Raw genomic sequence first — 14,696 nt, forward strand, 5'->3', positions numbered from 1 at the left:
CAACAGCATTCTGGAGAGTGAACTCACTCCGCACACACGCCCTTCTGAAATAATATAGCCAGGTTCTGAGCAACAGTGGTATTGTTTGGGAATAACTGTCGCCTTCTGCCGTCTTTGTAGACAGCCAGACTCTTCGCCATATCAAAGCATTTCAAAGTTGCAGTGAGTCACTTTGGGCACAGGGAGGAAAACACCGTTCAAAATGCCTGTCACTCAACACCTCTCTCATTTGAAAACTTCATCCCTCGGGATTGCTTTCGCCCCTGTTCTGTTCACCAGCAGGGTTTTGAAAAGTTACAGTCCCGTGTGTTATAGGAAAGGGATCTGTGTTGGGCAGAGCGGTGTTTTACAGCAAGCCCTGCAGCGAATTGTTTTATCCTGGGTTTTTGTGATGTGCGCTGCATGGTCCCCTCTATGCCACCGCGATGGATCTGTAGAAATAGTTTTCCTTCCATCCCTATAAAGGCTCAGCTCCCTGAGCCGATCTCTTCTGAAAAATCCTGCTTCTGCAGACTTATTCTTCTTTCACTAAAAAAATTAAAGGAATTAAAATGAAATGTTTTGACAAGGTCTTTCATGTTCATGTGTGGATTTTGCCAGCTGCCATCGAGCTCTATTACAACTACTTGTGTTAGTACCTCGGCTTTGAAAATTTGGACTTGGGTATTTTAGCAGGATAGAAACAAACAAGCAACAACAAAAAAAACACCCCCCAAAAAAAAAGAAAGAAGGAAAGATTGTGGGAATGGGAACTGCTTTGAATCCACTGGCCCTATGGAAATGGAGTGCTCCGGGGCTGTTCCCAACTCACAGTTTATAAACACGACGTAGTTTCCCAACGATTTAATCAGCTCTTTCAGCACTGCACATCTGAAAGTGTGATCCTGCCTGCTTGAACCCACTAGGAAAGTGTTCTACAGGATTCCCTCTGCCCAGACCTGGACACAGTAAGACATCCTGGATCTTTCCTTTCTCAGCCGCAGGTACCAACGCAGCCCTTTGCTTTGCATTTAGCATTGCAGGCAGTTTGAGTAACAAGTCAAATAGAAAAATGTGGAAAAAAAAATCATTTTGAGGGGTGGCAAGTGTTTCTGGCCCTCATTGTGGTTTTGGTTGTACAGGAAAAGATGATTCATACATAATTTATTTATACAAGAGGGTGAACTTGCAAATGCATCCCCCCTGAAACAGCTTCCTCTCGTGTTGTCTGCAAGTGCGAGCTGCTGCTGTATTCCAGTACAGGAATAACGTAATATTGAGGAATCACCACGGTGGAGGGGTGTTGTGCTTCGGTCTGCCCCTGTCTTGCACAGTAGCCGGGTGAAGGAAACTCCCAGAAATACTTTGTGTCTCCCCATTGTTTCCCCAACTGCTTTCTTTCAGATGCATTGTGTTTGCAATTGAGTTGTTTAAATGAAGGGGGGGAATAAATGGCAATTATTCGTTTATTTTGCCGTCTGTTACAAGACGGAGCTTTTATTGTAAGGCAGGGCTTAATTCTGCGATTTTCGCCCAGCGGGGCTGTCTCATTGGGTCCGACTGTCTGCACGTTTGCACCCACGGAAACTGGAAGTGGGTTGCAACCGAGAGGTCTGCATCTGAAAGGCAGCGGATCGTTGATCAGCCTTCGGGTTTTGCCCACCAATTGACAGATGTCATGACTTGCGTGCATGAGATTTGACTTCCCCGCCGTGGCGTGCTTGATTCGCGTGAGGTGCAAGCCCCAGATAGCAGATCTTCAGAGGCAGATGCAAGTTGCCAGCCTTTGTAAATCCCTGTGGCTCCTTTGGGAATTGCTCTCTGGGGTGCTGTCCATCTCATGTAATTTGACTATCTGAAAGCTTTTCGGTATTTTCGTGCAGTCGGTGGAGATATCCACCAAATGGCAGGTTCTCCCATCCTAAGGTGGGTGGAGGGGGCAGCCCCTGAAGATGTCTTTGCACCTTCACCGACACTATGTGGGTAGAGCAGATGGCTGACTCAGGGTGTGCAGAGTTAGCCAGGCTGAAACCCACCCTCGGTTACTAACAGCGTGATGCGTCAGTACTTTCCTTTTTCCCCTCAGGCTCCTTTTACATATGAAACTTGTCTTTTTTGCCTAAAGAATACGCCAACTGCGTTGGAGTCCATTGTTAATAATAGTAATAATACAGCTCCTCCAACCAAGTAAAAAGAAATTAATTTCTTTCCATTTCACATTTGCACTAGGGTGGAGGTGATGCGGTTGTCACTCATCTGGAAGGAATTTGAGAGGTAATTACAAAAGGCAGAACTGTGAGCACAAGGAGCTGTAGCTACAGGTTTGGGGTATGGGGTGATGGCAAGGGGGGGCCCCCACCCTGCTCTGTTGATGAAACACAGGGTTTCCAGGTAGCTCCTGGGGGAGTGTCTCCCGTGCACCCTGCAGCTCCAGGCACGTAATGAATTTGCTGCTCTGATGCAGATAGCTTGCTCTGATACGGACTTCTCCTCCACCAGAGGATAATGCTTGTGCTCGCTCAAGCTGCTCTGTAGTTTCTCCTCCTAATCAAACAGGAGCAGGTCCCTGTTTGAGCAGGTCCCGCCGGGCAAGACCCCCCCTGACGTGGCAAGAGGCCGTCTGCGAGGTTGAGCAGGCTCCGAAGCCTTTTTCTTCCCTTCCCCTCCTCGTTTCTTCCTACCAGGCTGAGCAGAGGCAGCAAGCAGCAGTGGGTACAAGTCCCAGACCAAGAGGCAGGAGATGCCTTTACCCCGTGCTGTAAACCTGGGAGTAAAGTCTTGGCTGAGTTTGGTTCTGCCATCGTGCTGATATCAAGGTAATCGCTCTCCTTTGAGATCAGCAAAGCGAGTTCTGACTCTGTCAGGGCAATAAAGGCAACTCCAGCCCCTTTAGTGAGAAATTTGAACCGTTTTCTGTGCACCCAGCCAGCGAACGTGGGATACCTCCAACAGCTTTTCATCACCTCCTCTCCATCTCTCAGCACCACTGCTCCTCTCCAGCATCCGCCTCGGAAGCCTTCGTCCGACGATGGATGCCCTTTCTCAGACAAGGCTGACATTTTTACAAGTGCCCCTGTGAGTCTTGTTTGCAAAAATACATATATTTGTAAAATAAGAGCGTGTCTTACTGACTTGAGTTGGTTCACCTGTGCTACCTAATCTCAGTTTAATTATCAGTAAAGTCAAGGCTGTAATTTAGGTTAATTGCTTAAATTAAAGCCTTTGGGTTAAACTTGGGCTGCTAACCTAAATTCAAACCCTACTCATTTTGACCGTAATTTACTATTTCATCCCAGGTTAATGAAGTCCTGCTGCTCACCCTGAGCTTTTTCCATGGGGGACCATGTGAGTCTCAGCATCCCCGTGCTGCGGGGACGGGCACCTCCGAGAGACCTCCCGAGCGGGAGGCGAGTGTCATGAATCTCATTTCCCGAAGGGATGAATTAGGATGAACTCCTCAGAAGCTTTCCCATAGGTGTTGCCCCGTGATGGGTGTTGCAGTCCTTTGAGCCTGTTCCCAGCAGTATCTGGAGGCCAGTCAGATGACTTTGAAGTGTAGGTGTGACCTGCTTTCTCCAGATAATTGTTTTCTGGGCTAGCACAGAGACACTGATGCAGCCCAGGGTTTTGGAATAACTTTGCCTTCATTATTGCTGATGCTTTGTACAGAGCGAGGAGGTCTCATTTCCTCCTGTGGCTCGTTGCATCTCAAAAGTACCTCTGACCTTCAGTGGGTTTAGCTGATATCTCCTTTATCCTATTCTATACGCAACACTGGTGCTTAGAAGAAACCCAAAGAAACCTTAATATGCCAAATTGCGATGTAATTCTTTCTGAGCCCGTCTTTAATCCCTGAGTAGGGCTGCTGGGGCTGTGATCTCCACCGAGCTCCGCACAGAAAGCAAGATCTTTCAACGCTGAAGGTTATCGCAGCAGTATTGTAGCATCTCGTCCTTTCTCGTGGCCCCAGGGTACGTCTTTTCTCGCGATAAAGAAAACCAAGCCCTGGAAGCGGTGCTGCTGGAAAGTCCCCTTATTTCAGATCAGCTCTGTGCCTGCACATGGCACGTTCCCCAGCTCCATCCTGCACCGAGCGCTGCTCCTGGTTCACGTTTTCTTGCAAAGAGCCGTAGCACTTGTGTGAAGTTTAATTTCTCCCTATTAAAACAAACTGGATCCACACAATGCCATTCTCAGAGCCGTAAGTTAAACAAGGATTATTCACATGTCCTGGGAAAGTGTATCCGGTCACAGGGCACCAATTTTCTGGGGCCTCATGTTTATTTACCGGGCAGTGCTACATTGCTCTGCACGTGAGCCCGGAGGTCCCCGCTGCTGTCCCACGGTGCTTGGCATCGCGTGCAGCCAGGCTCCCATCTCCAGCCGCTCTGGGCAGCGGGATATTGCTGCCCTGTTTAAATAGCAACGCTCAGACCGAACATGCCTCGCAGATGGTATTTGTTCTGCTGCTGGTTTTGCTGCGTCCTGTGTTACCTTCCCTGCAGCCATTTCATGTCTTATTTCATTTGCAGGCTGTCTAAACCATTTGCAAATTAAAACAAAATAACTTTCTTTGATGAAAATTCAGCTTTTGAGTCGAAAAGCTGCAAAGTTTCATTTGGGAAATGTTAAGGGGAGATGTTTCAGCATTCCAGAGACAGGATCATTCCCATAGGAAACGTTGAAATTAAATGTTGGTTTTAAAAAAATATTTCACCTAATGTTTAAGTTGCTAAAACTTAAATCAAACTTGAGTTTGACTTGAATATGTGAGTTTTCCAGGTCTCTGCAAATCAGAAGATGATTTTTTTGCATCTACTGTCTGCTTTCTCGCAGAAGAGCTTCCAGGGTGGGCTCTTAAAACACTTCCTGTGGAAACAGAAAAGAGACCGACAGCTGCTCGGTGGGTTTTTTTGCCTCGGTAGCATCCTCCCCCACAGACCGTGGGAGAAGGACCCGACAGCAGCCTCTGGCACTGCACTGACGGAGACTGCAGAGATGCCCAGGTACCGCGGGGATGGGTTAGGGCTTGGCAGCACAGCTCACAACCAGGTTTCGTGGAGGGTTCGGTGTTGGTGGTGGCCCACGTGTTCGCAGCTGATGCCACAGCAACATATAGTGTACGCTTCTGTAAAAAAACAAAACCAGACCTCTTTATTTTTGACATTTTCAATAATAAAATAAAAAAAACCCATATGACAAAATACAGGTTAGGGACAACAGCCCAGTCGGGACGCCCTGCCTGTTACAAATGCCTCTGCTTTGCAAGCTTCACTCCATTTCCTTAAAACAGTCTAAGAAACAGGATCAGATGCTTGAAAACTGATGCAAATTGTTAAATGGATGAAGGCCAACCCCTTCACCCTTCACAAAACCTCCTCTGGTGCAAGCGGGCTGCCCCAGCTTTCCAAAGCCGTCATTTCCTTGCCCCTTCCCACGCGCTGGAGGGGAGACTCGTGGGTGTGAGCCCCAGCCCAGCCCCACGGTAGCACCGTCAGGGCTTCGAGCCTTTGCAGGGCGGCACCGTGCCTTTCTCTTGCTCTGGGCCCCCACCTGCTGGAGACACCACGCTGGATTGCCCGGTGCTTGCACACCTCTGTGCAGGATGACGGACGTGCGGGGTCCCATTGACTCAGGAGCTCGGAGGTGTTTCCCTGCGGTGAGCACTCCAGCACACCGTGCATGAGACGCTTTTGCCTTGCGGACGTGGCTGATACCCCCCTCTCCTCTCGCTCCCTGGGGTCCTGCCTGGGTGCACCCATAGTAGGAGTTTGCAGAGGATGAGGGATGGGTTGGTGGACACCAACCAGTCTCCGTTTGGGACCAGCATCCCCAATGGGCTGTGGACCCTTCCTCATCTGCTCCCTTCCTGCCCTGGCCACTTCCCTCGCCCTTGGTTCATGGCCCTTTGGGGCTGGGTTCCCACCTCGCACCATGCTTCCCAATCGCTGCTGCCAGGATTCGCGCCTGGTCCTACGGCCTCGTGAGGAGCAAGAGCCAGGGGATGCCCACGGAGCCACAGGAGGGAGCCCGGGAACAGCGTGGGAGCCTGGCTGAAACCCTCCATCCAGGCAGGTCTTTGGAACCTCCTGGGGGGGCTGGGTGGGAATTGGGTGGCCGGGTGCTGTGGGCACCTTGGAAGACCTTGGGTTTACTCAAAATAAAGCTGAGGCCCTGAAACAGCCCTTCCAGAGGAGCAGCCAGGATATATAGTGAGATATTTGCGTGTGCTAGCGAAACCTCAATGTGCACACACTGCACGGGCAGATATTGGGCATTTTGCCCTGTGTCCACCCCTCTTTGTTAGTGCTGCCGTCCCAGTCACTCTTTGTGGCTAGGGCGATGGTTGGCTGCTGCCTTCCCTCCCTCTTTGATGCCGTTCTCACTGTGTCCTTGCCGCGGTGCTGATGCCGGAGGTGGGCTCTCTGCCGTAAGATTTCCTCCTGTTTGCATCGCTAACAACCAGCTGGGCTGAGCCATGCCCCACATGTGCTAACTCATGAATCCCTTTGGGAATCACCTTCCTTTTCCCACTCCCCTTTCCTGCTCCTGCAGTGACAGGCAGAAAGGGCACTTTCGCAATTAAGCACCTTGGTGGGATTCATCCAGCTTTTGGCTGAGCCCTCCATAGGGAGGCAGCTTTTCCTCCCTATGCCTCAGTTCTGCCTCCATCCATCCATCCATCCATCCCACCCTTCTTTCCACCCTCCCCAGCCTGTCCCAGAGCCATGCCAAAGCCTGAGTCCTAAAACCGAGCTTTGTTCCCTCAAGGCAAGGATCCTTCCTCATGAACTGCCTACAGAGCGTCCCCACCACGGCTGGGGTGCAGTGCGCATCCGTCCCCAGATTAGCGGAGAAGAAAAGCCAAAAAGCAGCAGATTTTAAAAATGACAAATGCTCTTTATTGGACCATACAGTATGGTAGGCCTGGAAGTGAAGAGGCTGTAGCCATGAGGACAAGGACTTAGAAATCAGTGTGGCAATTCCTATACACAGAAAGCAAAAACCTTTCCCACAGGTGCCTGAGAAAACAGAAGGGGCTGGAAAAATCTTTAGTTGCAGACAAAACATTTGGAGGTTGTAACACGTGGCAGAGGCTTTTAGAGCATCTTGGAGCTATTTTCATTGCTGAGGATCCGGGACTGTGGTTGCACAAGGCTGTCACCCTTGTTGTAGGATGAATGAAACGAATGTGCGTGGCCGAGCGCGGCTGTCCCCGTTCAGCAAAGTGCTTCCACTTCGCTTTAAATGTGTGACGCCGGGGGAAGAACAAGGACTGTGCTGAAAGAGGGCCACCACCGAGGTCCACGGCGGCTCTCCAAAGCCCTGTCAGTGACCTGTTACAACCTATGCTTTAGCCAAAGGTGCTCCAGATTCTTGCGGTGGGGTCCTGGTCTCCCCCCACTGCCCTAAAGGTGGAGGGTGAAGGACGGAAGAAGAAGAGGGTCTAGCGCAGCTATTTACACCATTGATTTCGTAGGACAGCACTTGCTTTCGGAAGGCAGGAAACTCGCCGTTGTCATCCACGCGGGGGGCCCCGTGCTCGTCATCCTTATCTGATGGTCTTTTTGCTGGTGGTGGTCTTGGAAACGATCCTCACGCTGCCTCCCGTGCTGGAGCTGACGCCTCGGCTGCTCCCGGAGCTGAAGGTACTGCCCCCGCCGAACCCTCCGGCCCCGCCAAACCCTCCGGCCCCGCCAAAACCTCCACTCCCGCCTCCGAAGCCGCCGCCGCTGCTGCTGCTCATGCTGTAGCCGCCGCCGCCTCCCATGCCGAGACCTCCGCCCATGCCCAGGCAGCTGCCGCCGCCGCCGTAGCCCATCCCGCTGGAGCTGCTGACCACAGCTGCAGGGAGACACAGCACGCACCCGCTTTGGGGTCCTGCTGGCTGCCCAAGGTGGGGGGCCCTGCACCATCACCCCTGCGGTGAGCGGGGAGCGGGCAGGGGTGGAAAGGGGGGGAGATACTTACAGACGCTCACAGCTCCGACTCCCTCTCCGGCAAGCCTGTTGGGAAAGGGGAAAGTAAGCAATAACGCCACAGCACAGACAAGAAATAACAATAGCCACTGGGACCATCTAATTAGACTTTCGTGGCCTTCAGCAGGGACTTTGCTCTGGTGGGGTATGTCTGCATCACAGGTGAGAGGTGATGCTGTTCGTTTTTCTTAGTGCATCAGGTTCCAAGAGTGGGAGAAAGTCGTCCTACAAAGTTCACAATTTAAAGTAGCCCCCTTTCTGCCCTTGTTTTACATCTTGGTGCTCTTTTACATCTTCACCAACTTGATGCTCCAGCCCGTTGAGGTGAGTGAGCTGCCTCTCTGAGCCCAAGGAGATGCACCCTGCTCTGAAAAGCAGCACAAAACAGGTCCGAGTGCTTGTCCTCACCTGCTCTCCTCTCCCTCCAGCAGCTTCCTGTAGGTCGCAATCTCGATGTCCAGGGCCAGCTTGACGTTCATGAGCTCCTGGTACTCACGGAGCTGCCGGGCCAGGTCTGCTTTAGCCTTCTGCAGGGCATCTTCCAGCTCAGCCAGTTTGGCCTTGGCATCCTTGAGGGCCATCTCCCCGCGCTCCTCCGCCTCGGCGATGGCTGCTTGGAGGTTGGCGCACTAAAAGCGAGGGGAATAGATAGTTGTTTAACTTGGGCTACCCCAAACTGCTCTCCTGAGTATTGGTATGGTATTGTAGATACTGGCTGGTGGCACCCAGCATGGCACTGAGAGCTCCTGATGGGCCATTGGGAACGTGCTGTAGGGTGAGTAACTGTGGTTCCGCAGCCACAATCCTGTCCCCCAAGAAAAGGAGAGACATCTACATCTCTTTGCTTTGCTACCTACCTTTGCTGGGGTGGCTTAGTAGCTCACAACTTGCTTCCCCAGCAAGAAAGCGGCTATCACAGCACATCCTTGCACTGAGGGACCTTTATGGTGGGCAGAGACAGAGGTGGCCATGCCCTCTTCAATGCAAGGGAGGAAGCTGGCTCTTTCCACCATGCCTGGTCACCATCACCTCCTACCTGCCCTCCACCATGCAGCAGCTGCTCTGCAGGGGCATCCCCTCCTACCTGTTTCTTCACGCTCTCAATCTCGTTCCGCAGCCTCTGGACCATCCGGTTGATCTCCGAAATTTCTATCTTGGTGTTACGCAGGTCATCACCGTGCCGCCCAGCGGAGACCTGGAGCTCCTCGTACTGGTATGAAGAAAGGAGAGCGCTGGTTAGGCACCACAGGGCTTAGAGAAGGGTGAAGAGACTTCAGGGCACAAAGTGCAGGTCTGGATGCAGGTTAAGGGTGGGGGACAACATTCCTCTGAGAAACCTGCCCGTGGAATAACCGTATTTGCCCCTAATTATCAATATACGCTAAGGCAGCAGCTATTGCGTTGCATGGAGCACCTATGGGTTGTCACCTACTGTTAAGAACCTGGAAGGGAAAGAGGAGCGCTCTGTGTCTAAGGCCAGATCTACCAGGACTCCTTAGGAGCCCGGGGTCAAGGCATTCAAGCATCTTGTCGCTTGGTTTCACTGCAAGGAATGTAAGGCTGGTCAAGAGGAGTGATCCACAAGCGAACGCTGGGGATCTGTAAGCAAGAGCCTATTGCAACACGCATAGAAAAAAAAATTAATCTCTGGTGTAATGCTGTGATCCTTCCTCCATTAGTCCTGCCTCCCATCAGTGAGTGTGATGCCATGTGAGTCACAGAAATCAGTCTGTCATTCTGATTGCCCACCTTGTTTTGGTACCAAGCCTCAGCCTCAGCCCGGCTCCTGTTGGCGATGTCCTCGTACTGCGCTTTGACCTCTGCAATGATGCTGTTGAGGTCCAAGTTACGGTTGTTGTCCATGGACAGGACCACGGAGGTGTCAGATACTTGCTGCTGCATCTGGGACAATTCCTGCAGAAGATGCAAAAAATCAAGTTAATGGTCTGGTATCTGGGGTGGAAACCATGCAGACAAGAGGTGGCCTGGGAGCCCTCTCTGCCAAGCCATTTTCTTGCATTTTTCCGTGCTCCTATATGTCCTTTTTGTATCTCACACATGCATTATAATTTCCAAAATGCAGTGACCACCTTCTCATTTACTGCTCTACAGCACTGAGCATGATGGCCACAGCTCCAGGGTGTGGAGAGCTGTACGGTGGGGAGGTCTGGAGGATGCTATCGTGGGGAGAGCTGATCGCTTACCGCTTCGTAGAGAGCTCTCAGGAAGTTAATTTCATCTGCCAGCGCATCTGCTTTGGCCTGCAGCTCGACCTTGTTCATATAAGCACCATCCACATCCTAAAGAAAAGACAACCAAAGACTTCTGGTGAAGCCAAAGGGACTTCCATGGGGACCATCTCTCTGCTTCCAGGTCTGTAATTCTTTAGGCTTGTTATATTTTTGTGAGCAAGACGTTTTTTTAACGTAACGTTGGACATTTACAGTGAGCCAGGACCAGGTTCTTGTGCAGAAGGCAAAGCTCTGACTCACAGGGATGTGACCCAAGACAGAGTTGAACTGAGCTACAAGAGTCCAGATGGCTTGCAACTGCAACCGGACGACCTGTCTCCAGAAAACAGTGCAGGTCCACTGGCATGGAGAAGGTTATGCCCATTCATGGCCCGAGGAGGACCCAGCCCATACTTACTCCTAGACATACCAACAGCATGGCCAGACCCAACTGTGAGGCTGGAGGACCCCAGCTCCCGTCAGCTTTGCTTGATGCCAAGTTAATTTCATTGTCCTTCCCATAGCTCCCAGTTCACTCACCTTCTTGAGGACCACGAACTCGTTCTCTGCACCAGTGCGCCGGTTGATCTCATCTTCATATCTGTTAGGATAAAAGAGTGAGAGGGTTTTGGTGGTAATGAAGAAGGAAGCAAGCATGGGAAGCAGAGAAGGGACCATTCCACTTCCAAATCATTAGTTGTAGCTCACGGATATTTTCCTTATTCCCACCTGTTTTCAGCCCAGAGCAGATGCAGAGCAAATGATTACTGACTCTGAACCTGCAAAGACTCCATGGTGTGAGTAGTCCCAGCTAAAATTAATAGATTTTAATCACTGCCCTTAAAGTCAAGCTCATACATAAGTGTGTAGGATCAGAGCCCGTTTCAGTAGGAAGCAGGAGCAGGTATTCTTGGTGACCTTTGCCCAAAGCAAAGTTATGCAAAAGATTTCCAAAGAAGCTGCAATGCAATGTCTACAAATATATAATAATGTAACAATTTGATATTTGATATTATAATAATGCTAATGGCTCTGAATAAGCCGCTGCAGCATTTAATTAAAAAAAAAAAAAAAAAAGGCTGGGATTCTTTAGCCAGGGTTGTGCAAGAGCAGATCATTATGCCTCAGACTATGTTTCTGTGGAACTTTTTATGGCTCTGAGCAACATCCTCTCATCAGATAATCAGGGCAGGACTTAGCTAGAAAGTAGACAAAACATGTAGGCTCTTGAGGCAAAGACCTGGCTTTTAAAGGCAGGTTCGTGCCAGTCCTCTACCCGATATTGGCAGAGGTGTCCCTGCGGACGGATCTCTGAGCGGGCATGGGAAGAAGTGGAAATCAGCCAGTGGACTGGGAAGCAGCTCTAGACTTAAAATAAAATATGTTCTCTTTCCCAAGCAGTAGCTCCAAAATCCAGACAATATCATTGGTCATTTTTGTCCTGATCGGTATTTCTTAAAGCCTGTAATACATCTCGAGACCTGAAATGCACCCAAGTACAACATAGCAGAAGCCAAGTCATGTCAGTCTGTCCTGTCAGCTCTAACTGCTGACTCCCTGTCCATCCCTCCACCCACCCCCACCCCCCAAAAAAAAAAAAAAAAAAAAAAATCTATCTGTTCACAGGCTTAGCTATCTAATATAAATGTATTTCACGCCTCCAGGGTGTTTTTCTTAAATTTGCACTTGGCCAGATCTGGTTGAATAAAGGAGAGATTGTTCTCATCAGACTTCAGCCAACTGAAAATGAACAGCCTTGCCTAAAAAAAACCCCCTAAATGTCCCTTATAGTCATCAGATGCCGACTGGCATGTCCTTAGAATGATTCATCCCACCTCTGCTTATCTCAGGCTGGGATTAATTGACTCCCCAGGGAAATTGTTTTATTTGACAATGGTCAGAGAAAAGAGCTGAGCATCTTTCACATGCTTGGAGCTGAGCGAGGTTGAGGGCGCGCAGGTCGCCTGGGGCCCTCTGGAAAGGCTGGGATTTTCTTTGCAAGAAGAGAAATGGGGGGTTTTGGGACCTGGCAGTTTATGGCTATGGTTCATTCCCTTTTTGCGTGTCCATTACACTCATGAGTTACGCTTTTTTCCAGCTTTTCTCCAGGTGTATTATTTTTGGGAGACTCAAGGGATCAGACCGTGACCTCCATTACACCGGAGCAGCTTCCCAGCTAAACGCTGATCCTGAACGTAAGAAATCTGACATAGCTAGAGCTTGATTCTGAGATCAAGTTTTGCCTTTTCTATGGTCATTTTGCAGACTGGAAGAGGAACCCAGTGCAAACACAAGGTGTGCACCGAGCACGAACCGCCTGCCCTGATTTTCCCGTCTATTAATCATCTACGCTACAGAGCACGATTTCTTACTTGTTCTTAAAGTCTTCCACCATGTCCTGCATATTCCTCAGTTCAGAGTCCAACCTTCCCCTCTCTCCCATGAGACTGTCTAGCTGCCGTCTGAGGTTGTTGATGTAGGCTTCGAAAAGGGGTTCAAGGGACTTTCTGGTGACTGTGTGACCTTGCTCTTGCAGGAGGCTCCACTTGGTCTCCAGCACTTTGTTCTGCTGCTCCAGGAAGCGCACCTGGGGAAACAAAAACAAGCACATGCTGAAGCCCGTGTGAACAATGCACAAACAAAAAAAAACCCCTGCTGCCAGGAAAAGGAGGGATCGTTCAACACAGAGAGAAAAGGTGAAGAGATGCTGGGAAGGTGTGGGGGGGGAATTATTAGGATCTTCCTAATTTAGGGCACCAGATTCTCGAAAGTATCAAAAGCAGCTGAGATGTTTAGTGACATTTTTCAAGACCTATTAAGCAGGCGAGACACCTGTATTTGCAACTTTAGGGTTTTCTCCCCCCACTAGATGCTCAGCCCACCTTACTGGTTTAAACTGGTGTTACGCCATTGAGTTGTGTAGAGCTTTGCCATTTTACAACCAGTAGAAGAGCCAAGCGGCCCCTGGGATTTTTTTTACGGGAAGGAGGGGGATTTACATTTTCAAAAAAATAACGCACTGAAAAACTCATCCTTCCAAAGAGGAAATATAAGACAGTTCTTAGTTTTCAGCCAAACCCACACTGGTTGTTGGCTGGGATTAGTTCAGGCAAGCCCCTAAATCCAAAGGAAGTTTCTTCCTGTTGTTCTTTCCCGAGGCAACTGATAATATGCATGGGTTGATGTTTAAGACCAAACTCTCACCTTGTCGATGAAGGAGGCAAATTTGTTGTTGAGGGTCTTGATCTGCTCCCGTTCCTGTGTTCGCACCTTCTGGATTTCCGGGTCGATATCCAGCTTGAGGGGTGCCAGGAGGCTCTGGTTGACGGTCACTTCGTGGATGCCACCAGGTGGGCAAACAGGGAACCCAGGGCCACCTCGACCACCAAATCCAGGACCTCCCAGCCCAAATCCACTGCCCAGCCCATAGCCGCCACCACCACCAGCTCCTCCTAAGCCAAAACCAGCGCCTGCTCCACCACCATAGCCAAGACCAAAGCCAGCTCCTCCACCAAAGCCGTATCCACCACCGGCTCCACTCCGTAGACCTCCACCGACCGAGCTGTAGGAAATTCTCTTGCTTCCACCTAGGTTATAGAGACTTCTGCTGCCGAAGCCACCACCAGCTCCGAAGCCTCCTCCACCTCCGGCTCTTCCTCCTCCAACTCTGGAGACAGAGACGGAGCTGAAACTGCTTCTGGTACCACTGCCACCTCCTACGATAGCAGAGCCTGAGCTAAAGCCCCTCATGCCCCCTCCGGTAGATGATCTGAAAGAGATCCGACTCATGGTGGCTTGTTCAATTGGAAATGCAAAGAGCAGGAGAGGGGGGAAAAAAAAAAGGCTGGTGAATAAAAGCTGCGCTGCAGGAAAAGAGCAGAGGGCAATGGAGACAGAAACCCCTGTGATGGGAGAGCTTGGGAGCCTCCTCTTTTATCTGCTTGGAAAACTTGGCACGAGAATTCAGAACTTGACGTGCCTTGCAGCAACTTGCCTTGTCAAACACACCTAGGCTACAGCGAGACGCTGAAAAAATGCATTGTTTGCAGGCAAGAAAGTAACGGAGTGAGGGAGCTCCCCCCTCTACCAAAGCCTGCCGCTCTGAGTCATGAAATTAGAATTGAATGGGACGACTCACTGAGGTCTGCGCTCAGGAGCAGGATGCAACACGATTCTCCCAAGACCCTGGGAGACGGTTTTCCTTCCATGAGCCAATGGCTCACTCGTTTGAGTAAGATTCCTTGCGCTGAAGCTTTTGCAAGGTGAACTTTAGGGTTTAACGTGGCACACAGCAAACGGGGCAGAATAAATAGGGGTTTTTTCCAAGGCTGACAGCTCTGGGACTGGACATGCTTGTCCTGTTGTCGGCTTGGGAAAGTTGAGGCTGAAGGTGGTTTTATTTATTAGCACAGCTCTTTTGATTTCTTTCAGAAAAGGGATCTAAATGATCAGGGGCTTGCAGAGATGAGCTGAGTGGAAGTTGTCTTGCGGTAGGATTTTCCGGCAT

The 14,696-nt window shown here is 50.3% G+C and overlaps 1 protein-coding gene and 1 long non-coding RNA gene across 2 annotated transcripts in view; one reads left to right on the plus strand and one right to left on the minus strand.

Annotated features, from left to right (window-relative positions):
- LOC142598638 (uncharacterized) overlaps nt 1-14,696 on the plus strand; it is a 40,102-nt gene that overhangs the window by 4,564 nt on the left and 20,842 nt on the right. The window contains exons 4-11 of the long non-coding RNA XR_012832697.1: nt 2,209-2,253; nt 2,675-2,795; nt 2,905-3,054; nt 3,840-3,950; nt 4,816-4,985; nt 10,071-10,331; nt 12,299-12,484; nt 12,726-12,885. This is a non-coding gene — a long non-coding RNA (uncharacterized LOC142598638). The remainder of the gene's footprint in view (nt 1-2,208; nt 2,254-2,674; nt 2,796-2,904; nt 3,055-3,839; nt 3,951-4,815; nt 4,986-10,070; nt 10,332-12,298; nt 12,485-12,725; nt 12,886-14,696) is intronic.
- LOC142598636 (keratin, type II cytoskeletal cochleal-like) lies at nt 6,882-14,382 on the minus strand. The gene is made up of 9 exons (XM_075737681.1): nt 13,394-14,382; nt 12,562-12,776; nt 10,730-10,790; nt 10,163-10,258; nt 9,708-9,872; nt 9,043-9,168; nt 8,367-8,587; nt 7,951-7,985; nt 6,882-7,824 (listed from the first exon to the last, which is right to left on the minus strand). The coding sequence occupies exons 1-9, from the start codon at nt 13,976-13,978 to the stop codon at nt 7,532-7,534; spliced, it is 1,797 nt and encodes a 598-aa protein (XP_075593796.1). The 5' UTR covers nt 13,979-14,382; the 3' UTR covers nt 6,882-7,531.

This window comes from Balearica regulorum, chromosome 29 (genome assembly GCF_011004875.1).
Source record: "Balearica regulorum gibbericeps isolate bBalReg1 chromosome 29, bBalReg1.pri, whole genome shotgun sequence".
NCBI classification, from domain to species: domain Eukaryota; kingdom Metazoa; phylum Chordata; class Aves; order Gruiformes; family Gruidae; genus Balearica; species Balearica regulorum.

Bases quoted from the DNA above. Each gene is read 5' to 3' on its own strand.
- LOC142598636 (XM_075737681.1), bottom strand. From the start codon at position 13,978: ATGAGTCGGATCTCTTTCAGATCATCTACCGGAGGGGGCATGAGGGGC. The intron at 12,777-13,393 runs GTGAGAGTTTGG...TTGTTTCCCCAG, and splicing joins TTGCCTCCTTCATCGACAAG to GTGCGCTTCCTGGAGCAGCA. The intron at 7,986-8,366 runs GTGAGGACAAGC...CTTTCCCAACAG, and splicing joins CTGGAGGGAGAGGAGAGCAG to GCTTGCCGGAGAGGGAGTCG.